Here is a 23352-nt window from a genome sequence, read left to right on the forward strand (position 1 = left end):
TGTGGGGGAAGGGTTCGTTTGGGTTTGGGTTTGGGTTTGAAATTTGGGTTTAGCAAATGTAGGGATGGTGGGTGGGGTGGGCAGGCACAGGTGGGAATCATGGGCCTCCTGGGGGAGGGGTCCCTACCCTGTGTACATCTGTCCCTGTGTCTCTCCATCTCTCCCCGTCTCTGACTGCAGTAGTCTCTGATTCTGAGATGCCCCCGTCACCTGAGCTCTGGCCCTCTCCTACCTGCAGAGTTGTCTGACCCCACACCACCATTTTCCAGCCCTGACACTACCACGGTGTGGGGGGGGTGGGGGGTTATCCCTCTCTGCAGGACGACCCTGAGAGTGAGGATGTGGAGAGGGGGTCCAAGGTCAGCACCCTCAGGCTGGACTTCGTTGAGGACTCAAACTTCAAGAACAAAGTCAACTACTCGTACACGGCCGTGCAGATCCCCACAGACATCTACAAAGGCTGTGAGTGTGCAGAGCAATCAGAGTGTGCAGAGCGCCCTCCGCAGCCACCACGGGGGCAAGGCCCACAGCCTGGGCATTGCCAGGTCCCGGGTGCTCAGCCGGTGCCATCTGCCCTCAGCCCCCGCTACCCAAGGTCACACACGCTCACCTACACACAGTCATCAAGTCATTCTCAGGCGTGGCCTCACACTGACTCTCAGACTCTTACTGCTGTGCACAACAGTCTCCTGCCCTTGGGTGCACATGTGCCCCACAGGCCCCCAAAGCAGCTCCTCCACACCATCCCCCATCCCCAGGCCCCATGTAGGATTGGTTGAGGAGCTACCACAGCAGGGGAACACAGGGGCTGAGGGAGCAGGGAGCAGTCCCTCACTCACGGACACCAGCCCTGGAGCATTTCCCTCCTTGTCCAGGCACAGGGCAGCTTTGCACGGTGGGGGAAATGAGTCACTACAGCTGGAAGGATTTGAGTCAGACATGAGGAAGAACTTCCTGAAGATCTTGGGAGATGTAGGGAGAAGAGACTAAGAGTCAAGCACTACAGAGAGAGTTCTAGCAGTGGGTTTCAGGGCCCGGGGGTCTGGTGGCTTGGGGCTAATTCTGTGAGCCCCTACAAGGCAGCCTCGGACTCCGAGTGGCCCACTGGGTGGAGGCTCTTGGAACACAGATCCCAGAGCTTCTGGGTAGTCTCCAGAATGCAGGGAATCCTCCAGGGTCCTCAGGGAGGCCCCCTCCACCCTTCAGGTCAGCCAGACCTTCCAGGCAGCCTCAGGCAGGGGTGAGAATAGATGCTCCCCCCAGCCCTGTTGCCCCTGCCACGGGCCACCCGCAGGCCACCTGCCCGAGCTAGTCGAGGAGCACTATCACAGGCAGGCACACTAATTAAAACAGGAGCCATACCGCCCTCCCCAGTCACCCCTCGCTACCCACACAAATTACATTTTATATGTTTTTTATTTACTGTGTCACTTTTAATTAAATCTGTAATCGCCCGCCTGAGGGGGCATGGTCCCCGTTTCCCAACTCAGCGTGATCTGAGAGGGTGTGCACGTGGGTGCGGGTGTGTGCACGTGGGGCTGAGTCGCAGGCCCTCTCCAGGCGGGGAGGCCAGAGTGCACGCACGCATGTGTCTTACGCAAGTGCGGGTACGTGTGTGTGTGTGTTCACGGGTGCCTGCAGGGACCGCCCATCTGAGGTGGGGGGTCTACTCTTGGCTCTTGACCTGAGTCAGAGATGCATCTCTACCAGCAGTTAGAGGGGCTTCCAGGACAGTCAGCTCTAAGCCTCTCCTTGGGCAGATGGGGAAACTGAGGCCCAGTGAGGGTTGGGACTTGCCAGGCAGACTCTCCCAGGGTAGGCAGTACCGTATGAAACATTGGGGAACCCAGCTTTCTTTTTTCGTTAAAGAGAAAAATAGAAATTGTTCGACTCACTAAGTTTCTAAATTAGGAACAGGACCATAACATACTGTTCAATAGGCAGAGCCAATGCTAGAAATGTGTTTTGTTTTCACATTATGGTCAGTTAAGAGAAGCTACATGGACGGAGAAAAGGGAGTGGGAGTAGCGGGAGACAGAGATTAGACAACAGACAGGATCCAGCAGAGGCCCCACACCGGAGGGCAAGAGCAGAGGGCCATGTGCCCAGGAATGGGTCGGCGCCCCCCTGCCCTCTGCCATAGGCAGAGCCTTGCACATTTGTCTCGAAATCACAGCTCTTCATCTGCTTTAATGGTCTCAGTGTTCAAAGGCTCTGCTCCCAAGAGAGGAGTCAAGCCTTTGGAAGGCGCTCTGATTCTCACTTGGGGTGGATCTGTGATAGGGATCTCAGGGTGATGTTGTCAGCGCTCCTCCTGGGGAGGAAGGAAGTGGAAGAAACTGGAGGGAAAAAATAGCCCCTTGGGGAAGGGGGGTTCGGTACAGAGGCCTGGCAGTCATAGGTGGCCAGCCCCTGGCAGGTTTCTTTGAGGGTCCTCTATGCAGAGACGGATACGCTGCGCGTGAGAGAGCATGGGCATGCGCACACATTGGCCAGATTTAGGGCTGTCCTGAGTTGGGGGATGGGGTGCTGCCCAAACCATCCTGAGTCTCTGCCCTGGTTGAAGGATCTACAGGACTAAGCCCACTCCTCTGGGAGAAACCTCGTTCTGTGACTGTGCATCGGGGCAGGGGCTGGGGGGCGGGTCTGGCCAGAGGATCACAGAGGTGAGGGGAAAGGGGGGTGGTGAGGGTAACTTGCTCTTGTGAGAGCAAGACCCACTGCTGTCGTCCCAGGGGTGCAGAGTGCTGTGTAGGTATGAGTGTGCCTGCCCCGTGCCTGAAGCAGCAGTCGGGCTGCTGGGCAGGAAGTTTGAGGATGAGGGACTCGCACACCTGGCTGGAAACACGGAGGTTCGGTGCAGAGGTATATGTTAGGGAGTGCAGGCTGTGTGCGTGTGTACATGTGTGTGCAAGTGCCTGTGTTGGAGCAGGATCATGGCACAGGCCCTGCCCTTCCAAGAGCCTCCACCCCCACCCCTGCCTGCTCCTGGCCCCAGCTGATTAATCATGGAGCTGAGTGGCTTCCAGCTTATCAGGTACCTTAATAGCTGAATAATTCCAGCCCCATCATCGGGCCCTTAATTGCTTTCTTGTGGCTGCAGCCTGGAGTGCATGCTGAGTGGGTGAGCTCCCAAGGGACCAGCTGCAAGCTCCAGGCAGCATGCTGGATGGGCACCCCAACTGACAAGTCCCTGCCACCTGGGCAGCCCCTCTCTGGGGGCCACGGGCCACAGCTGCCCTGTCTGCTCATGTGGGGCCTGGCCGAAGGGTAGGCTAAGCGGGCTTGGGAGGGGTTGAGGACCTGGAAGGCTTCCTGGAGGAGCTGGTGCAGCCCTCAGCTGAGCCCTGAGGAATGAGAGCCCTGCTAGGCAGGGCACACATGAGGCTTTCCAAGAGGGGGGAGGGGGGTGTTACATGCATGGGCATCGGGGTGAGGTTCAACGGGGGGACAGCCCAGGCACTTTTCCCGCCAGCCCCCTGCCTCCCCCACAGCCACTGTCATCCTTAATGAACTCAACTGGACAGAGGCTCTGGAGAACGTGTTCATTGAGAACCGCAGGCAGGACCCGACGCTGCTGTGGCAGGTCTTCGGAAGCGCCACGGGCGTCACTCGCTACTATCCCGGTGGGTGTCAGCCCCTCAGCACCCACCCTCCCCTTCACCCAGCCCACTGTCCTGGGGTGTGTGGGGTGGTTGATCACTCTGTGGGCTGTGGGGGTAGCCACTCCTGCCAGGCCAGCTGGCCCTGGACAAGCCCTTCCCTGCCAGACCCCCCGCCTTCTTTCCTCCCGCAGCCACCCCATGGCGAGCCCCCAAGAAAATCGACCTGTATGATGTCCGAAGGAGACCCTGGTGAGTGGACGAGGAGGAGCTGGGCAGGGACACCCCTCCACTCCCTACCTCTGCCGCCTGCTCCCCTCCCTCCCGATATCCAGGACTCCGAGCAGGGTGCAGCCAGCTCTATCCAATTTTCATTTCACACATCGTTGCCACTGGAAAATGGATCCCATCACCCAGGCAGGCCTCCCAGCTGCCTCTGCCCCCCGTCCACTGCCCAGCACTCCACCCCCTCGCGACTGAGGGATTGGGCTAGTGGGGGTTCTGGAGGGTGGATGTCTCCTCTGATGGGTCACCAGGCCCCAGGCCACCCATCAGAGCCCTGGACACCCCACCCTCTGCCTGTCTCTCCTGCGGTGCCCCATGACCTCCTCCCTCCCTGTTCGATCACACATACAGCTGGGACTCAGACCTTGGGGACTTGTCCCGGGCCAGGGGACATGACAAGCCACTGAGGCCATGGAACATACCCCCTTCCGCCTCTCTGGATCCCCTGCTCACGCCTCCTTGGGCTCAATTCATGTGCTGGGAGGCCAGGTCACTCATGTAATGGGCAAGGCCTGTTTTGGTTTTGTTTTTTTAAGATTTTATTTATTTGAGAGAGACAGAGCATGAGCGGGGAGAGGGCAGAGGGGGAGAGACAAGCAGACTCCCCACTGAGAGAAGACACTGTGACACGGGGCTCAATCCAGGGCCCCGAGATCATGACCCAAGCCGTAGTCAGACGCTTAACCGGCTAAGCCACCCAGGCGCCCCAGGACGGTTTTATTAAATGTGCTATCCTCGGTGCCTAGAACGCTATCTGACCCTTGCATTGGATGCTTCGTGGAAACATGTTGAATCAGTATATGGGTGAAGGAAGAGCGGACCCACAAGGTCCCAGTGAGGCTGGCCCTAACTGATGCTTCTCCCGGGCAGGTACATCCAGGGGGCCTCATCGCCCAAGGACATGGTCATCATCGTGGATGTGTGAGTGAGCGATGCCTGCAGGAGGGGTGGGGGGCAGAACAAGGGGTGCGAATCTGCTGCCTGGGACCCTCCGGAGGGAACAGCAGGAGGACACCTGAGGCCTAGCTGGTGCATCCATGACCTTCCCAGGAGTGGCAGCGTGAGTGGCCTGACCCTGAAGCTGATGAAGACGTCCGTCTGTGAGATGCTGGACACGCTCTCAGACGATGACTATGTGAACGTGGCCTCGGTAAGTGCCGAGGTGGCAGGCAGGCAAGAAACGTGTCACCCCACCCCGTGCCAAATGCCCCAGCCAGCCTGAGGCCGCTCACCACCCTTCCTGTCCCCACAGTTCAACGAAAAGGCACAGCCTGTGTCGTGCTTCACACACCTGGTTCAGGCCAATGTGCGTAACAAGAAGGTGTTCAAGGAAGCCGTGCAGGGCATGGTGGCCAAGGGCACCACGGGCTACAAGGCCGGCTTTGAGTATGCCTTCGACCAGCTGCAGAACGTGAGCGCCGGGAATGGATGGGGGTGGTGCAGGAGGGACTGGGGACGGGCCAAGGCCCAGGCTTGGTGACACCAGGGAAATCAAGACAAATGGCCTTGTTAGCGCCCAACAGGCGGCTCGGGCAGATCGCAGCATCTGCTGTGGGGAGGAGGGCCCAAGGGCTGGGCCTTCCAGGTGGGAGGGATACCCACCCCCAGACCAGGGAGGGGCCAGAGGCTGCCTGACCCCAAACCCACTCCTGACCAGTCCAACATCACCCGTGCCAACTGTAATAAGATGATCATGATGTTCACGGACGGCGGTGAGGACCGCGTGCAGGATGTCTTTGAGAAATACAACTGGCCCAACCGGACGGTGAGGCTCCGCCCAGGTGGGGTTCCCCCTGACCCGGGCCCGGTACCGGGGAGGGCTGTCCTCTCATGACCACGGCAGTAACCCCAAGCCCCAAACAGGTGCGCGTGTTCACTTTCTCCGTGGGGCAACACAACTACGACGTCACGCCCTTGCAGTGGATGGCCTGCGCCAACAAAGGTACCTTGTCCGGTGTCCCCACCCTGGGGCCTGCCTGCTGTGCCCTGCTGTCCATCGGGTTGCTTGTCCACCTGTCCATCCATATGTCCAGCATTCCAGCTGCCTGTTTTCGTACTGTCCATCTTCCCACGCATGTGACTGTCCATCTCTCTGGCCACGTAACTAGTCCATCTGACTGAGCATCTTTCTGCCCATCTGTCTGTCCATTGTCCATCCATCTCCTGGCTTCTCTGCTCCTACATCTGTTTGTACTCTGTGCATGTGGGCCTGGCCCCTGGGTGGACTCTGAATGTCACCAGCATCCTGGCATGAGAGACTTCAGCCTCAGGCCCTTCCCTTCACCCTGCCTCTGCTTCTGTACATCCCTACACTCGTGGCCCCTTCCCTAGCATCAGCTCCTTTGACAGAGCAGTGGAAGGGAGCACTAAACGGATAGGAGTTTGGGAGGAGTGACACCAGAAAGAGAGGGGGCCTGGACACAGCCCAGGATACAGGAGCCCCTATGCCATGGGTCCCAAGTACCACCCAGACCCACCTCGCCTCGCCTTCCCTCACAGGTTACTATTTTGAGATCCCTTCCATTGGAGCCATCCGCATTAACACTCAGGTGAGAAGCCCCTCCACCCAGCCCCTTGCTTCCTGGGCACAATGGTAATTGGCGCACTGCTGCGGTGTGAGAGCGCCCCCTGGTGGTCAGCTGATATACGGGGAGGCAGACCAGGGAAGATGCAGCAGGCAGGTGGATTTGTGACCCGTCACCTTCTCCCCAGGAATATTTGGACGTACTGGGCAGGCCCATGGTGCTGGCGGGCAAGGAAGCCAAGCAGGTGCAATGGACCAATGTGTATGAGGATGCTTTGGTAAGGCCTCTGGACTCCCACAGATGTGGGGGTCCTTAAATTCCTCAAGGGCCCCCTTATGGGAATAAACCAAACAGAAGGAAAAAAGGGGGCCTATGCCTGAGCCCACCCTCTGAACACTCAGGGTGGGGCATGGATGGCCACAGGAGACTGACCTGTCATCCTCCTCTTCCTTCAGGGCCTGGGGCTGGTGGTGACAGGGACCCTCCCTGTTTTCAACCTGACACAGGATGGCCCTGGGGAAAAAAAGGTAAGGTTCCCAACCAGGGAAGGGCTAGGCATGCCCCTAGCAGGCCTGGGACAGAGGAGGGACAGGATAGCCTTCAGACTGGACAGAGGCAACCTCTTGTGAGCAGCATGAGGCCTAGGGCATGAGGTTTGGACAGTGGGGCTCCCCTGTGGATTTGAGTTCATTGCAGACCCCATGCCTCTGCTCCCAGAACCAGCTGATCCTGGGTGTGATGGGCATCGATGTGGCTCTGAATGACATCAAGAGGCTGACTCCAAATTACACAGTAAGTGTCCATCTGCCCGTCCACCCAGCTCTGCCTCCCACAGGGACACAAGCCAGGCTCAGCAGAGGTGTGTGAGAGGGCTTACAGCACCTCCAGGGAGACCTGTAAACTGAGGCAGTCAGGAAAGGCTTCTGGAGGAGGTGACATTGGGCCTCGAGCTGGGATCGGCAGACTTTCTGTGAGGGGCCAGACTATGAATATTTTAGGTTCTGCTAGTGTAAGTACTCAGACTCAGTTCTGCTGTTGTACGGAGAATGGCCATAGACAAAACAAATAAGTGGGCATGGCTCCGTTCCATAACAATTACGTTTGTGGGTCCCGAAATTTAAATTTCACGTAATTTTCATGGCATGATCTTTTTTAACCACTTAAAAATGTAAAAAAACAAACAAACAAACAAACAAAAACAGGGGTGCCTGGTTAAGTGTCTGACTCTTGGTTTCAACATGGGGTCCACCTAGGCCACTTAGCAAAGGAGTCTGCTTGAAGATTCCCTCCCTCTGCCCCTCCCCCCACTTGCACACATGCATGCTCACTTGCTCTGAAAATAAATAAATAAATCTTTTTAAAAAGAAATGTAAAAATTATTTCTAGCCACACAGTAACAAGTGACGGGCCAGGCAGGCCTGGCATTATGGTCAGATAGACAGAAGGCATACCTTGGAGTTACAGGAAACCCTTTGAGCAAAGGACGGAAGGTGAACACCAAAATCATAAACCAGGGAAGGGGCATGGTCAGTGTGGCTGGCCCAGGGCCTGTGGCGAAGGCAACTTTGGTCTTGGTTGCAAAAGGGTGGGGGATGGGACGTGTGTGACAGACAGCTCGCCTAGATGGGAGCTACATGAAGGCCCTGTGTCGCTGGCCTCCATGTGCAGTGAGAAAACAGCCTAGAGAGCTACGGGTGAGTCCAAGGTCCCATTCACTCCTCCTTCTGTCTGGAAGGGATACCCTCCTCCCTATGCGATCTACTGAAATGGGGACTAGAAGGAAACAGTAGTGGGGAGGGGACAGGGAGGGGATGTCCGCCCCGAGGGGCCAGAGGAAGCAGAACAGTCTAGGTGACTGACAGTTTGAAGAGAACCAGGAGCCGTGGGGGCAGAAGGCCAAATCGAATCGTGGTCCTGTGGAGCCCATCAGCCTCAACAAGGGACACTAGCGTGTTGGGCTTGATTTGAGAAACGGGTTCAAGGCCACATGGCATGTGAGGGCCCCTGGCCCAGGCAGGCATATGGCACCCCCTCAGTGATACGGAAAGCAGGCTGAGGAAGAGCTCGAGAGTCTGGGGAATCCCTGCCTGGCCCCTAGGCTCTGAGCCCCCTCATCTATGCCCCCAGCTTGGAGCCAACGGCTATGTGTTTGCCATTGATCTGAACGGCTACGTGTTGCTGCACCCCAACCTCAAGCCCCAGGTGAGCCAGGGGGCAGTTAGGAGGAGGGTAGACCCTTCAAGATGGCGACCCCTGACCTCCTGCCCTGCCTCCCACAGACCACCAACTTCCGGGAGCCTGTGACTCTGGACTTCCTGGATGCAGAGCTGGAGGATGAGAACAAGGAGGAGGTAAGGGAAGGGAGGGAAGTAAAGATGGCGGCCCCCAGAGCAGCTGAGAGCAGGGGCCTCGCCGCTCACATCCCTCCCCTTTCAGATCCGTCGGAGCATGATCGATGGCAACAAGGGCCACAAGCAAATCAGAACACTGGTCAAGTCCCTGGATGAGGTGAGAAGACAGTAGAGGGGGACAGAGTCAGGGCGGGCGCCCTCCTGCACACCATCCCACCCCTGCCTGCTGGCCCAAGTACTTGACCCAGCCTCTTCTCTCAGAGGTACGTAGACGAGGTGGTGCGGAACTACACCTGGGTGCCCATAAGGAGCACCAACTACAGGTGAGTGGGGCGGGGCCGGGCCGGCAGGGAGGGGCGGGGCAGCCGCAGAGCCCAGAGTCTGAGCCCTCTTCCTGTCTGGGTCTGCCGGTTGGGTCTGTGGGTCTGCGGGTTCTCAGGGGCTGCAGCCAGGATCCCAGTGGGGCACCAGCAGCCAGGGCTGCTCACTACTCACCCCGGGACTCTCAGTCCCCCAAGGGCCTCTGGCTGGCCCTTCAGGAACAAGGGCCATTTCCTGGAAGAACAGGACAGAGACAAGACAGTGCATCTGATGTCTCCCACGCCAGCCCACCCTCTCATGTCACCCCTGCCTGGATTGTGTCCCTGGGTATCTGCACCCAGGAGATCACCTTCAGCACATCCCTGGGCTGGCTCTCAGCAGGCACCACAGCCCTCAGAAGAGGTACCCTTATGGGTCAGGCCCCGGGCTGTGCAGGCTGTCTTCTTGGGCCCCCCAGAGCCCATCTCACTCACACCCGCGTCCTGGCTTGTGGTTGCTCCTCAGCGTGGCAGCCCAGCCCTGCTTTCCACTGGCCCTCACACGGCCTAATCCTCTGGGGACCGAGGACCCCTCTCCCATGGCTGTGCTCCCACCAGCCTAGCTCACTGACAGTGCTCTGCCCCTTTGCCCCTTGTGAGTCTGCTGGCCTGACTGAGGAGGCTGGCTTGGTGTCTGGGAGCAGGGGCTGCTGGGTGGGGACTTGCTTTGGGCTGGGCATCCTGAGGTGTCCAGGAGAGTTTGGGGAGTGGATCTCCCACAGCTACCAGGGCAAGGTGGCCCTGGTGGGCAGAAGAGGGGACTTCACAGCCCATGCCACTCTACCCAGCTCCAAGGCCGTGGAGTAGGGGCGCTGGATGTCCATGTGGCCCCCCTCTCCCCAGAAGTGAGTGACATATGCTCCTTCCCTCTCCTCCTCCCCAGCCTGGGGCTTGTGCTCCCGCCCTACAGCACCTTCTACCTCCAAGCCAACCTCAGCGACCAGATCCTACAGGTCAAGTGTAAGTGGCCCGGCCCCTGCCTGCGCCCTGCACCCCTGCCTCTGCCCCGCACCCTGGCCGGCCCCAGGCAGCAGAGCCAGCCACTGGCGGCAAGGCAGCCCCTCCTGCCCAGTCTGCCCACCCCCCAGGCACCCGCAGGCTGGGGCACCAGCCATCCAAAAGTCTGTGGAAATCTGCATGCTCGCCTTTTCTCAGATTTGGTTCCAGATCATTCTCTCATGATTTCCGTTGAGGTTTTTGATTTTAGTTTCTCCTACTGCGTGTCTTCCCTCCTTAGCCTGCCTCCCCTCCGCACACCCCTGGGGGCTGCATTCTTGGAAGACACCCCCTCCTCTCATCTCTCCTCTCCCCAGCGCCCTGTAGCTCTCTCCCCCTGTCGCGCCCCTCTCCCAGGGTCTCTCTCTCCCCTCCTCCACCCCCCCAATCCTCCTGCATTTTCCTCCTCCCTCAGCCGCCCTCTCACCTTCCTCTGACCCCCCCTGCCTTACTCCCTCTGCCCTTCCTTCTCTCCCTCGGCCTCCTCTCCCCTTTCCCTGTATCCCCCCCTTCTCTGTCTCCCCCTTTCCCTCTCCCTTCTCTCTCCCCTACTCCAGTATCCCTACTCTCTCTCTCCCTCCCTCCCTCTGCTCTCCTCCCCATCTTCATCCCCCCCATCCCACCCTCCCTGCCTCTCCTTCCTCCTTCCTCTCCCCTTCTCTTCCTCTCCGGATCTCTCTCCTTCCTTCCCTCCCTTGCCCACTCCTCTGCCTGTGGCTCATCCCTGCATGTCCTGCTCACCCTGGGCCTCCCCCCCCAAGAGGCGGAGCCTGTGGCCCCGCCTGCCCTCTGCCCGGAGTCACTGGGAGGGAGGCTGGGGCTCCGGCCCCCACCGGGCGCCCCCCCCCACCTGCCTGGCCGACTGGGGCTCATCTCCTTTGAGTTTTCTCGCTCTCTCTTTCTCTCTCATGTCGTTTTTTTGCAAGAAGTTTCCTTTCGGTATGATGATGAGACACAATATTTTCATTCAAACAGCCATTGAATAAAATATTGTTTGTGCCCCTCCCCTTCCCCTCCCCCTTTTCGTTTGTTTTTGTGTTTGTGTTGTTTTTGTTTTCCTCGCTTTCTCTCTTGGTGGACTGTCCCAGTGCCAATCAGCAAACTGAAGGGCAAGTATATTCAGAACCAGTGCACCCTCCTCCCCCCACCCCACCCACCCTCACACCCCTGCTTGCCCCCCTCCCTGCCCAGGAACCAGCCAAACCTCCGCTCTCCAGGGCTCTTCCCAGCATCCCCTTGTCTCCTCTAGTTCTTGCCTTTTTCCTCATCCCTAAACCCCTATTACAGCCAGCAGCCCTTCTCCTGGCCCCGCCTGCAGGGTGGTTTCCGGGTGTTCTGAGAGCTCAGGCCCCCCCTCATCCTCCTTGCTCCCTCTGGGCAGGTCCCTGCCCATCCCCACTTTCTCTGTCCCTCCAAGACAACTCAACAGTGGGGACAGGGCTGGATGCCTTTCCACCACCTCCCACCCCCCACGACAGAGGCCCTGATAGGCAGGGAAGGGCTAGAGAGAAGTCCTCCACGGGGCTTATGAAAGGCTTATGGGAAAGCCACAGCCACCTCAGGCTTCCTCTGGGATAGTTCTCCCTCCTGTGGTCTCTGTCAGTTGGTCCAGAAGTTGGCAGCTCCCCAAGGGGTGACAGAGGCTCTGGAAGCTCTGCCCTGGGACGGGCAGGATGGAGCATCAGCCACACCACTGGGAGCGCAAGGCAGACCCAACCATCCTGGGCACTGGCCTAGGTGCTGACGCCCCTGTCCCCTACTGCCCCCACTGCTTTGCTAAAGCCCGCTGGCCCAGCCCAACCATGGTACCCACTGCCACTGGGGCAGGTGGCCAGGTATGGAGAAGATGTTCCCCGGGAAGGAAAAGCAGACTCAGGGATGGTGAGCCTAGCAAGGGCCAGCAAAAGAGCTTGGAGGGAATGAAGGGGATGAAGAAAAATGTTCTGGCTCTAAGAGATAACCGAAGCCAGAGACTCTGGAGGAAGGCAGGCAGGGAACTCGCAGACTCAGGTGGACAATAAGGAGAATGAGAAAGGGAAGCACGGGAGGGGCTCTGCCACAGGTACACAGAGACACCCTGACCAGGGAGTGCTGTGACAAAGGGGCATGGAGAGCCACAAGGGGATGACCTGGAAGCCAGGGCTCCCCCAGGAGCCCCAGGGGCCCTATCCAGCCTAGTCCAGCAAAAAGGATAGAGCTGGCCCCAGTGGCCTGGGTGGGGGTGGGGGACAGGCCCTACTCCCACTGGCTTGAGTTGTCTTTTCTTCCCCTTCCACATCCCTTCCAATGTCCCCAGAAATGCAGGGCTCTGGTAACAATGACAACTATAGCCTAGTCTCCCTACCTCCTTCTTCTTTCTCCTCCTTCCCCTCCCCCACACCCATTCCCTGTCGGCTTGTGTCCAAACCCTGCCTCACAGTCCCATCAGAAAGCAACAGTCCAACCAGTGACTGACTGCCCAGCCCCTCCAGGCACCCCAAGCCCACCTCTCGGAATCTTGCAGTGCATTGTGGGAGTATCTGGGAACAGATAAGACCCCTCTTCTGCAAAAATAAAGCCCTACGGTGACAGAGAGGTCGGAACCTTGGCGAGGACAGGATTGGAAGGTGGGCAGCCCAGAGGGCAACAGGTCATGGGGCAGGGGCAGCCTGCCCCCAAAATGCAAAACCAGCAGGTAGCTGACCCAGCCCGGCAGGGAGAGGCCCAAGAGAAGCCCCAGCGTCACTCCCAGAGCCACCCAGAGAAAGTCGTACACATGCACGCTCACACAAACATAAGCTCTCCTATGTACTTATGTGCTCACTCCCAAACATGTGCACAACTGGGGATCCCTCAAGAGCACCCCACAATTCCTGGAGCCCCAGCATTCCTCCTTGGCTGCTCTGAACCCAGACAGGTCCTAGGAAAGGTGGAGGCCCATTCTTCTTCTGCCAGCCCCCTCACCACCCTCATGTCGCCAGCTCAAGAGGACAAGACACGATCAAGCAGCACTCCCATCCCCCCCTCCCTGGCTCCTGACCTTCATCCCTCAGCCTGGAAACATTCCCAGGCACCTTGAGAGTCTCCCCTCACCCAGCCTCCCAGCCCAGGAAGGACCGTGGGACCCCCACAATGCACTGCAGCCCGGCCCCAGCCACCCACCCTGTCTCTGGTTGGACTGTCTGTGCCCGTGAGAAATCCCCTCGGTTTGGCCATGTTGATGCCTGACACGGAACAAAAGCGAGACCTACCAAAATGCAAACAGCTGCAGCAAAGAAAGAGAGATAAAAATCCGCAGCCAAAAGCCAATTCCCTTCCTCAAAGTCTCTTTGGAGGCAAAGGAAGCTCCGCATGCGGTTTTTTCCATTACGGACGTGATAAGAGCGAGACCGGCACCTCCCCCAGACCATGCATATATATAGCAGTGTGTGTATATATATATGTGTGTGTGTGTGTCCGTGTATATGTGCTATACACAGCCGTATGGAAGCATATACAGCCGCGCCACGGGACTCACTGCCGGCAGAGGACCAGGCCTGGGCAACATATTGGCTATAACTGCCCTCCTCCTGCGATGCGTGGTCTCCACAGGCCCTCCGCCCCCCACCCCGCCCACCCCGTCTCTCTGCCCGCCCCTTCTCTCTGGCTCGAACTTGAACGTGGAAGTGGCGGGTTCCCTCTTTGCTGGTGTCTCCCCCTCCCTCAAGCCACCCTCTTTCCCTGTCCCTCCGCCCCGCCTCCCCCGTCAGCTCTGAGCCCCCTGGCCTCCTGCCTCCCCAGCCCCCGCCGGATAACCCCCCGTTTCTGTTGCAGATTTTGAGTTCCTGCTCCCCAGCAGCTTTGAGTCTGAAGGACATGTTTTCATTGCTCCCAGGTAGCTTGTGTGTGGCCTTGCTGAGGTGTCCTCTCTAAACCCAACCGCCCCAGCACTCCCCCCCCCCCGCCCTCCCTCCACCTCCTGCACTACTGCCTGGAGCTGTGTGTGTGTGTGTGTGTGTGTGTGTGTGTGTGTGTGTACCCTGTGCGGTTTCGCCCCGCCCACCCCGTGCATAGCCCTGGCTGCGCACCCCTGTGCATCCCTGGACCATGTGGCCACACCAGGCAGCAGCGGCCAGCACCTTCCCCCAGCTGCAGCCCCCACTGGGCCTGGCATGGGAGGGCCCCCGGACTCTGCCCATCTTCCCTGCCCTCCCAGGCCACACCAGGAAGGACCCTTTCTGCCCTGGGCAGGCTGTCCACAGCCCACTCGTCCCTGGACAGCTGCTGTTCTGGTTTGTGGCGCCCGCCCCACCCCACCCCCACCCTGCACCCCAGCCTTGTTCTGTGTCAGTCAGTGTTTGTGTGGGTCTGGGGATGAGCCAGCCAGAGCTCCTGTGGGCAGTGCTGAATTTCCAGCTCACAGGGCCTGGGGGAGGTGGGGAGTACAAGGGCTTTGAAGAGCTGCTCAGGCTGGTGAGGGGCCGGGGTCCAGCACCCTGGGCCTTCCCTGAAGTGCACACTCAGCCTGCACACACATCCTCAGGTGCCCACCCTCTGCCTGTTGCCCCACAAGTGAGGAGGCCAACAGGCCCCCACGTGGCGAAGCCCTCCCCCACGACCTCACTCTGGACAAGGGGCAGGTTGGGGGAGCTGACAGAGACCCGGGGGCACTCTCAAGCACCACATGGGGGCTCTGGACACTCCTGACCTCCACGTGTGTGCACGTGTGAGCATGCTCCCACAGATTGCTCTCGACTCTCTGTAGATGAGTGTTTTATCTGTGAGTAACTGTGAACATTTGTAAGTCTGAATGTACTACGGGGGGATGTCTATGGTCATGAGTGACAGTGGCAATGAGTGAAAAGGCCTGTGTGGCCCACGTGGCCCTGAGAGAGGGGACTGGTTTGTTTTTGTCACTTCTGGACCTTTGGCTCAGGAGAGCTCAGTAACTATGTGTTGGGTGAACGAAGGAAGTAATCCAAAGCTGTAAATGTACATAGTGTTGGGGCAGGGAGGTGCGGCAGGGGGTGGGGGGTTGTAGCTGAAGCACAACCATATGGGTGTCCCTCTGCATGTCAGCTGTGCCCCACATGGCAGAGCACAAAGGCCATCGGAGCCAGAGAGCAAGCGGAAACTGAGATCCGGTCCCCGATGCCTCACCAAACCATGGGCCCTAGCATAGCCTCAGGAAGCAGTGCATTTTTAAAAATTCCTAAGGTTGCTGCCTCCAGGCCAGTGGGGAGGTGGATGGTGGCAGGGGCGCGGGACTGGGCAGGAAGGAGAGCTCCATCTGTACAAGGACAGCTCGCCAAGACTTCCTGGGGAACAGAGCCCTAAGCAGGCCTCTCATGCCCCCAAAGTTCCCACGTTCTTGGGACCCAGAACCCAAGCCCAGCGAGGGCCTTGAGGAAGTGAGGGATTTCTCCTGTCCACTTCTGGGGTAGGAGCATCCCAGGCAGAAGGAACGGCCAGTCTGAGGCCCCACATGCTCCCCCTGACTTCCTGACACTCTCTGTGGTATGAGGGGAAAACCTGAGGCTCGTGGAGCTTAAGTGAGTTGTCCAGATGTGAGAAGCCAGGAGGCGGCAGAGGGCTTACACGCAGCCTGACAAAGCCAGTGCTGGTTCCTCACGCACCTGGTGCCCGCAGGTACTTCAGCGTACAAGGGGACGAGCCAGCCATGAGGCCTTTCCTGGGGCCTCCCCCGTGGGCCATCTCCGTCCAGCTACACAGGAGGGGTGGGAGGCTCTGCGGGGCTATACCCAGGAGGGAGAATCTGCCAGACTGGAGGAAGCGGACCATCCTTCTCGTGTCAGCTCTGCCCACCACCCCCAGACGTGGCAGCCTGCAGGGCACACACGGCCCTAGCTAGCAGGAATACACAGTCCCCAGCTGAGGCCCGGGCTTCTCAGCCGATGGCCAGGCAGGCCTGTTGGGAAACCTCAGCCCTTCTGCTCTGTCCAGCCCCCCAAGCCCACTCTTCTCACCCCTCCCCATCCCCAGAGAGTATTGCAAGGACCTGAACGCCTCAGACAACAACACCGAGTTCCTGAAAAACTTCATTGAGCTCATGGAGAAAGTGACTCCAGACTCCAAGCAGTGTGAGTGCCTGGTGGGGCCTCCGGTTCTGGGCAGTGCCCAGGCCCCAAGGGAGGCAGCCCAATAGAACCCCGAGACCGGGCAGGCATGATGCAGACCCAAGCCCAGGACAGGGTATACAGGGGACAGTGGGCAGGGAGCCACAAGAAGATGCCCTCTCCACCCCTACCCTCCCGTTCCAGGCAACAACTTCCTTCTGCACAACCTGATCTTGGACACTGGCATCACACAGCAGCTGGTGGAGCGTGTTTGGCGGGACCAGGATCTCAACACGTAGGCACTGCCCAGCCTGTGGGGGCAAGGAGGCTGGGATGGGCCCAGAGGCCCTGGCACTGCCCTGAAGAAGGCAGGCCTGTGACTCACCTCCCTGCTGCCCCTCAGGTACAGCCTTCTAGCTGTGTTCGCTGCCACCGACGGCGGCATCACCCGCGTATTCCCCAACAAGTAAGTGACCTACCTGCCACCCAGGACCCTGCCGCCGCCTGGGACCCTGCCTCTGTCCCGCCACCCATAGGCCTCCTTGCACCTGCTGAGACACTGTCCCCTGCACACCACCCTTTCCACCAACCTCTGTCCATCTCGGTAACCAGAGCAGCTGAGGACTGGACGGAGAACCCGGAGCCCTTCAATGCCAGCTTCTACCGCCGCAGCCTGGATAACCGTGGCTATGTCTTCAAACCCCCACACCAGGACGGTGAGTGTCCTCCCAGGTGCCCAGCAGCGGGTGGGAAGTTGGGGCTTCCCTGTCTGCTCGGCCAGGGCTGGGCTCTGCTACTGAGGCCGCTCTTGAACATGAGGTGAGCCAAGACTGGGGCCAATAAGAAGACAGAGCTAGGCTGTGTCAACGCTACACTGGGTACCAGGTGCTTGGCTTTGGCTCTGGGGTCCACAGGCCCAACACAGAGTGGTCAGTATGGCCACTGGCCCCTACCCCTGACTGCTCCACCCCACCTGCAGCCCTGTTAAGGCCACTGGAGCTGGAGAATGACACGGTGGGCATCCTCGTCAGCACAGCTGTGGAGCTAAGCCTGGGCGGACGCTCACTGAGGCCAGCAGGTGAATGCCTGGGGCGGAGGCGGGAAAAGAGATGATGGACAGAGTGCTGCCCAGTCAGGCGGGCGTTGATGGCCCTTTGCTGTCCTCTATAGTGGTAGGTGTTAAGTTGGACCTAGAGGCCTGGGCTGAGAAGTTCAAGGTGCTAGCCAGCAACCGTACCCACCAGGACCAGCCTCAGAAGGTACCTACCTGGGCGGGGGTGGGGGCAGTAAGCCCAGCAGTACTGAGTCCCCCGCCCCCCCCCCCAGGAACCCCTACCACTCACTCAGAGTGGTTCCTGTGCCTTCTGGGGAAACAGTGGCTGTTGCAGATGGCCTGGGGACACAGATGTATGAAGGGTGATGGGAGGGGGAGAACTGGCGGGCACCTTATGGTTCTTGCTCTCTGCCCAGCAGTGTGGCCCCAGCAGCCACTGTGAGATGGACTGCGAGGTTAACAATGAGGTACGTGGGCCCTGAACCACAGCATACCCTAATCCCAGACTTCTTAGTCCCAGCTGCAACTGCTAGCCTGTCCCTTGGCCTGGTTGGGGGCGGGGCGGAGGGGTGTCTCAACATTCCCACCTTGACTTTACAGGTTTACCAGACCTGTGGGGGGAGTGGTGCCCCTTTGACCCAACCACCTGACTGCCAGGGTCTGGGGAGGAAGGTCTGGGCCTGAGCCCCTCTCCATCCTCCTCCCCTTTCCTTACCTCCCAGGACCTGCTCTGTGTCCTCATTGATGATGGGGGATTCCTGGTGCTGTCAAACCAGAATCATCAGTGGGACCAGGTGAGGGTCAGGAAGAGGGTGGGAGGAGGGGAACCAGGACTGAAGCCTTCCAGGGGGAGGGAAGATGTGGCACTGCCAATCCTGTGACCACCACTCTCCTGGCATTCCCAGGTGGGCAGGTTCTTCAGTGAGGTCGATGCCAACCTGATGCTGGCACTCTACAACAACTCCTTCTACACCCGCAAAGAGTCCTACGACTATCAGGCAGCCTGCGCCCCCCAGCCGCCCGGCAACCTGGGTGCTGCACCCCGTGGTGTCTTTGTGGTGAGCCTCAATGATACCCAGCCAAGAGATGGAGAGGGGGAGGGGCGGCCCTGGGACACCTGCCCACAGATGACGCTCCACCTCTGACGAGAGAGTTTGGGGCCGGGTGACCCAGGTCCGGGGACAGACGCGGCAGCCCACGCCCCTCTCTCCACCGCAGCCCACCATTGCAGATTTCCTTAACCTGGCCTGGTGGACCTCGGCTGCCGCCTGGTGAGTCCCGGGGGGAGGGCACAGAGGGAGGGTGCTCCCTGGGCAGGAGGAGGGCTCAAGAGAGGTGGTGGGGCAGGGCGCTGATCTCTGGTGACCACTTCCCCACTCAGTGACCCATGCCCTGCAGGTCCTTGTTCCAGCAGCTTCTCTATGGCCTCATCTATCATAGCTGGTTCCACGCAGGTAGGTGGGGCTTTGGAAGCCCCTCCTCGAACACCCCACCCTTCCCCAGTCTAAGCTCAGACCCATCCCAAAGGGAGCTGGCCGCGGTGTATGGGTAGGGCTGAGGCGCTTTGGCCCTCGCAGACCCCACGGAGGCCGAGGGGAGCCCCGAGGCGCGAGAGAGCAGCTGCGTCATGAAACAGACCCAGTACTACTTCGGGTCGGTGAACGCCTCCTACAACGCCATCATCGACTGCGGAAACTGCTCCAGGTGCCGGGGGGGGGGGGGGAGCGGGACCGGAGGAACGGGTGGGATGCGGCCCGGACGGGAGCCTGCCGGGTGGGCGCGGCCCGGGGCGGGGACAGGGCTCCAGCGGGGAGGGGCGGGGCGAGTCTCAACGCCCCGCCTTCCCGTCCTGCCTCCAGGCTGTTCCACGCGCAGAGACTGACGAACACCAACCTTCTCTTCGTGGTGGCCGAGAAGCCGCTCTGCAGCCAGTGTGAGGCTGGCCGGCTGCTGCAGAAGGAGACACACTGTATCCTGCCCCCGCCGTCCCCCGCCGCCCGCGCGCCCCCTCCTGCCCCGCGCGCCCCCTCCGTGCCCTGCCGCCTCCTTGACTCCCCACCCATGCCCAGCGGACGGCCCGGAGCAGTGTGAACTGGTGCAGAGACCGCGATACCGGAGAGGCCCGCACATCTGCTTTGACTACAACGCGACGGTGAGGAGGGGGCGGCGCACTTGACCTCACGCTCCCTCTCCTCCCCGGGCCACCCGGGCCGACCCGCTCCTTGCCTCTTCCTGCAGGAAGATACCTCAGACTGTGGCCGCGGAGCTTCCTTCCCGCCGTCGCTGGGCGTCCTGGTCTCCCTGCAGCTGCTGCTCCTCCTGGGCCTGCCTCCCCGGCCGCAGCCCCAAGTCCACGCCCACGCCTCGCGCCGCGTCTGAGCGTCCCCCTCCCACCCCTCCCGAGGCCTCCCCATCTCTCCCCTACTCCCCTGCCCCCACACACCCCGCCTTAGAGCCTCGCCTCCTCCCTCACTGAAGGACCTTAGCGGCCAGGCTCAAGAGTCTGAGCCTTGGAGTGGGGGGAGTCCCAAAGGAGGGCACCGCAGGTCTTTGGCCCCCAAGCCACATCTCGACGCTGAACCGTCAGAGTGACCCCAGACCCCTTATTCCCACTGGACTCACCCACCCCTGAGGGCTGGGACAGGGAAGCCACAGTACTGGTGCCAAACCAGGCCTCCACTGCCCACCCTGCCCCAAGGCTCCCTTTGTGCGGGAGACCTAGGCCCTGCCCCAGCGACTCCTCTAACCTGGCCCTTAGGTCCCACCCAGGACCAAATCTGGATTCCCTGGTAATAATGAAGTTGAGATGGGCAGTTTGAGGCCTGTGCATCCCAGCTTAAGTCCTTGCAGGAGAGAAGTCCTGAGGCAGCCCCACAATGGACTCCTGCCCCTTTCAGGCCTACAGCCACCTCCCACCTTCCTCCAGCCCTAGAGGTGACAGGCCAGTGATTGTGACACTGGCTCAGACACAATCCCAAACACACCTGGAGCCCTGAGGGCAGAAACTCACATTAGACACACCAAGGAGGGGACACACACACACACACACACACACACCATGGGGTGGGGTGGGGGTGGGGGCTCACAAAGCCTTACACAGGGCAAGGGGTTGGTGGGAGGGTTGGCACATCCACACTTCATCTCCTGCTCACCGCCCGCCTCTAATCTGACCTGCAGCCCAGCTGGTCCTCTGTCTCTAAAGCTGAATGTCAAATAGTGCCAAATGCTGGGGCAGGGGGTGACAACCCCTCTGTCCCACCCTAGCCGCCAGTATCCCGGAAATGTCCCTCACCCCGCCAGGTGCTCATTGTAACCATTTCGCACTAGTGTCAGGCTCCTAGCGGGACCACAAGCCACTGCCTGCACCTCTCAGCAGAGGAATATGCACCAGACATTGCCCTTTTCCTTAGCCAGAGTAACATAATCACTCCTGGCTGGGCCATCCCACCCCCAATCTGGCCCTTACACACTCAGGCCTGTGCCCATTCCCTGTTTCTTCACACACCCATACATACACACATTCCATGCCCCCAAATGGGGGGTGGCAAACTGTTCCCGCTGAACACACACTTGCACATGCATAAACACATGTACACACACTGCACACACGGAGGCTGGGCCCAGGCACATGTCTTCACACCATTCATTCTGATCATTTCCCCTAAAGGCATCCCAGCCTGGGGGCAAGTGGGGGACGGAGGGCAGGGGGATGTGGCCAAGAGGCTCAAACAGACTGGGAGGAGGGGGGAGGGTGATGCATTAATTAATGGCTCCGTTAATTAATGTCAAGTTGCTTGTTGCTTTCTCAGTGTGTGTGTATGGTCCATGCCCGCTGCTGGTGCCAGGGTGGGCACCCAAGCTGTACACCCAGCCTAGATGCCAGCCATGTCTTGCGGGGGCGTGTGTGTAACTGTAGTGTAGTCAGGTGCTCAATGGAGAATATTAAAATAAAAAAGAATCAAACATATATAGAAAAATATATATTTTAAGTTTAAAAAACAGGAAAACAGACAAACAATCCCCATCAGGTAGTTGTCCAACCCCAAGCTGGGTCTGATCCTTCTCATCACCCACCCGACCTGGCTGCCCCCTCACCTCGGGCTCGGGGGATCTGTGGGGGACTGGGGGGCCATTTCCTTTTCTCTGCGCCCTTTTTTTTGGTTGTTGTTCTATTTTGTACAGACAAGTCAGAAAAAACGGTGACAAAAAAGTCAAGAAACTTTGTAAAATATTGTGTGTGTGATTCCTTGTAAAATATTTTCAAATGGTTTATTACAGAAGATCAGTTATTAAATAATGTTCATATTTTCACTTCAAATGGTTCCCATCCACTGTGTCTGCCTCAGGGTGGGGATCGGGTAGCCTGAAGACAGGTGCCATGACGTCAAAGTCGCATCTACCATTCAGCCAGGAGTGAAGGCCACTGCAACCCAGGTACCCAGTGGGTGTAGGGCATAATGCTTCCTGGTAATCCAAAGTGCCAGGACCTTGACATCCTTTCTCATATAACCTCAAAAGCCTCTGAGAAAAGCTGTCCTTATAGGCCAAGGCAGTGGAAGAAAGAAGACAGACGAGATTCAAGTTTAGGCAGCAGTCTAGACATCAAGGCAGACCACCAGGACCTAGTGGGCGGGTCATCCACTTGGAGCGATGAGTTAGTGGTACTGGGTGCACGTCCAGGACCCAGTGCTTGAGGGCCCCATCCTGTTGTCTAGAGGAGGCCAGGGTCTGGCCCACCCACAAGCATGACCACTGCTCCTTTCCAGCCCAGAAGAGGCTTAAGGCCCAGTGCTCTCCTTGACCTCCACTGCTCACACTGGAACCCATTTCAGTGAAGACTGAGTCCATTTCAGTGAATCCTCTCAGACCTTCCTCTGGCCTGTCTACACCCTTGTTCAATTTAATCCCAACTCTCTTAATAATCAATCCTAGTCCATGTGACCCTTCACACTCTTTTCAAGAAGAAAAACCAGTAACCACCAGCACAGAGGTTTCCCAGTACTGCTGATGCTCACTCTTCCATGACGTACACTTGTATGCACCGGGTGGGCAGCCAGCCTACAACCTTAGACGTGGGTACTAGTTTATCTCCATACTGCAGATAAACAAACTGAGACTTAGGAGAAATCCTCTCCTCCATGGTGAGAAGGGCAAGAAATCAGCAAAGGTTTCAGAGAGGACCTGTGGCTGGCTTCACAAAGACGCCCATCCTCATTCCCCTCCATGGGTTGGCCACAGAGCAATGCCTAACTAGTAACCCCAGAGACAGCTCCATGCCCTGCAACAGCCCCCAGATCCTGGGGTAGGGTTGCCAGATAAAATGTAGAATGTCTAGTCATATCTGAAATTCAAATAAGCACGCATTTTTTTTTAGAATGTTTCCAATACTGCACTATACTAAAAAGACTGGGGACATGCTTACACTAAAAAATCATTCATTTATCTGAATTTCAAATTTGACTGTACACCCTGTACTTCGATTTGCTCAGTCTGGCAACTCTACCCTAGGTGGCATCCAATGAGAACCCAGACCCTAGGCAAAGAAAAGGGTGTCACGTCAACACCCTTTGTAACCTGGAAGGCTATGTGCACACTGGGAGTTGTACTGAGATCAGTGGCTGAAAGGAAGGGATGGATTCTGCACTTTATAAACGTGCTTTGTCGTATAATTATTTTAATTATTCATGCACAATTTTAAAAAGGGGCTCAATACACCAAAAAATCAGTTTGCTCAGAAACTGCAGGAAGCCACTGTTGCAGTAAACACCCTGGCCCAAAGTCTGTCGGGGAGACCTCTCTTCCTCAGGGCCAGAGATGAGAAATCTGTGGCGGGGAAGAGAGTCTCTAAAAGGAGCCCAGTCTTGCCTCTTTAGGGGCAGGAGACCTGAATTCGAGTCGCAGCTCCACCACACTAGTAACAAGGTTAGCCTGAGCAACACACTCACTGGGCACCTAGGGTGGACTGGCATTTTACACCACAGTCCCCACGAACCCTCACCGTGCTAGGTCCTGTCATCATCTCCATTTTACAGTTCATTAAATTGAGGAACTTGGCTCGTGTCACAGAGCCCCCAAATGGCAGAGCAAGAATCCCAATCTGGGTCAGGTCCCATACACCCATACAACCTAGGTCAGGCACACACCG

General features: G+C 58.5%; 1 protein-coding gene and 1 long non-coding RNA gene across 5 annotated transcripts in view; one reads left to right on the forward strand and one right to left on the reverse strand.

Annotated features, from left to right (window-relative positions):
- Window positions 1-21525, forward strand: part of CACNA2D2 (calcium voltage-gated channel auxiliary subunit alpha2delta 2) — a 138757-nt gene extending 117232 nt beyond the window's left edge. The window contains exons 6-38 of one of the 4 annotated variants that reach the window (XM_082702240.1): window positions 321-462; window positions 3495-3626; window positions 3797-3854; window positions 4758-4808; window positions 4938-5037; window positions 5140-5298; window positions 5545-5652; window positions 5751-5829; window positions 6387-6436; window positions 6600-6689; window positions 6868-6939; window positions 7130-7204; window positions 8540-8614; window positions 8692-8763; window positions 8849-8920; window positions 9025-9086; window positions 10006-10082; window positions 13911-13971; window positions 16080-16177; window positions 16358-16448; window positions 16557-16619; window positions 16766-16869; window positions 17133-17231; window positions 17324-17412; window positions 17624-17674; window positions 17930-18001; window positions 18113-18265; window positions 18426-18478; window positions 18606-18661; window positions 18785-18911; window positions 19067-19175; window positions 19270-19359; window positions 19446-21525. In XM_082702240.1, the coding sequence (XP_082558366.1) occupies window positions 321-462; window positions 3495-3626; window positions 3797-3854; window positions 4758-4808; window positions 4938-5037; window positions 5140-5298; window positions 5545-5652; window positions 5751-5829; window positions 6387-6436; window positions 6600-6689; window positions 6868-6939; window positions 7130-7204; window positions 8540-8614; window positions 8692-8763; window positions 8849-8920; window positions 9025-9086; window positions 10006-10082; window positions 13911-13971; window positions 16080-16177; window positions 16358-16448; window positions 16557-16619; window positions 16766-16869; window positions 17133-17231; window positions 17324-17412; window positions 17624-17674; window positions 17930-18001; window positions 18113-18265; window positions 18426-18478; window positions 18606-18661; window positions 18785-18911; window positions 19067-19175; window positions 19270-19359; window positions 19446-19586 (2931 nt within the window). In that variant the 3' untranslated portion in view covers window positions 19587-21525. Of the gene's footprint in view, window positions 1-320; window positions 463-3494; window positions 3627-3796; window positions 3855-4757; window positions 4809-4937; window positions 5038-5139; window positions 5299-5544; window positions 5653-5750; window positions 5830-6386; window positions 6437-6599; window positions 6690-6867; window positions 6940-7129; window positions 7205-8539; window positions 8615-8691; window positions 8764-8848; window positions 8921-9024; window positions 9087-10005; window positions 10083-13910; window positions 13972-16079; window positions 16178-16357; window positions 16449-16556; window positions 16620-16765; window positions 16870-17132; window positions 17232-17323; window positions 17413-17623; window positions 17675-17929; window positions 18002-18112; window positions 18266-18425; window positions 18479-18605; window positions 18662-18784; window positions 18912-19066; window positions 19177-19269; window positions 19360-19445 lie in introns of all 4 variants that reach the window. The other 3 variants (XM_082702241.1, XM_082702242.1, XM_082702243.1) reach the window with 3 other exon arrangements.
- LOC309849772 lies at window positions 16118-16983 on the reverse strand. Its single transcript, XR_014303886.1, has 2 exons — window positions 16744-16983; window positions 16118-16464 (listed from the first exon to the last, which is right to left on the reverse strand). It is a non-coding gene; the product is annotated as an uncharacterized lncRNA (long non-coding RNA).
- Window positions 21526-23352: the final 1827 nt, after the last annotated feature.

This window comes from Mustela nivalis (genome assembly GCF_964662115.1).
Source record: "Mustela nivalis genome assembly, chromosome: 1".
Lineage (NCBI taxonomy): Eukaryota > Metazoa > Chordata > Mammalia > Carnivora > Mustelidae > Mustela > Mustela nivalis.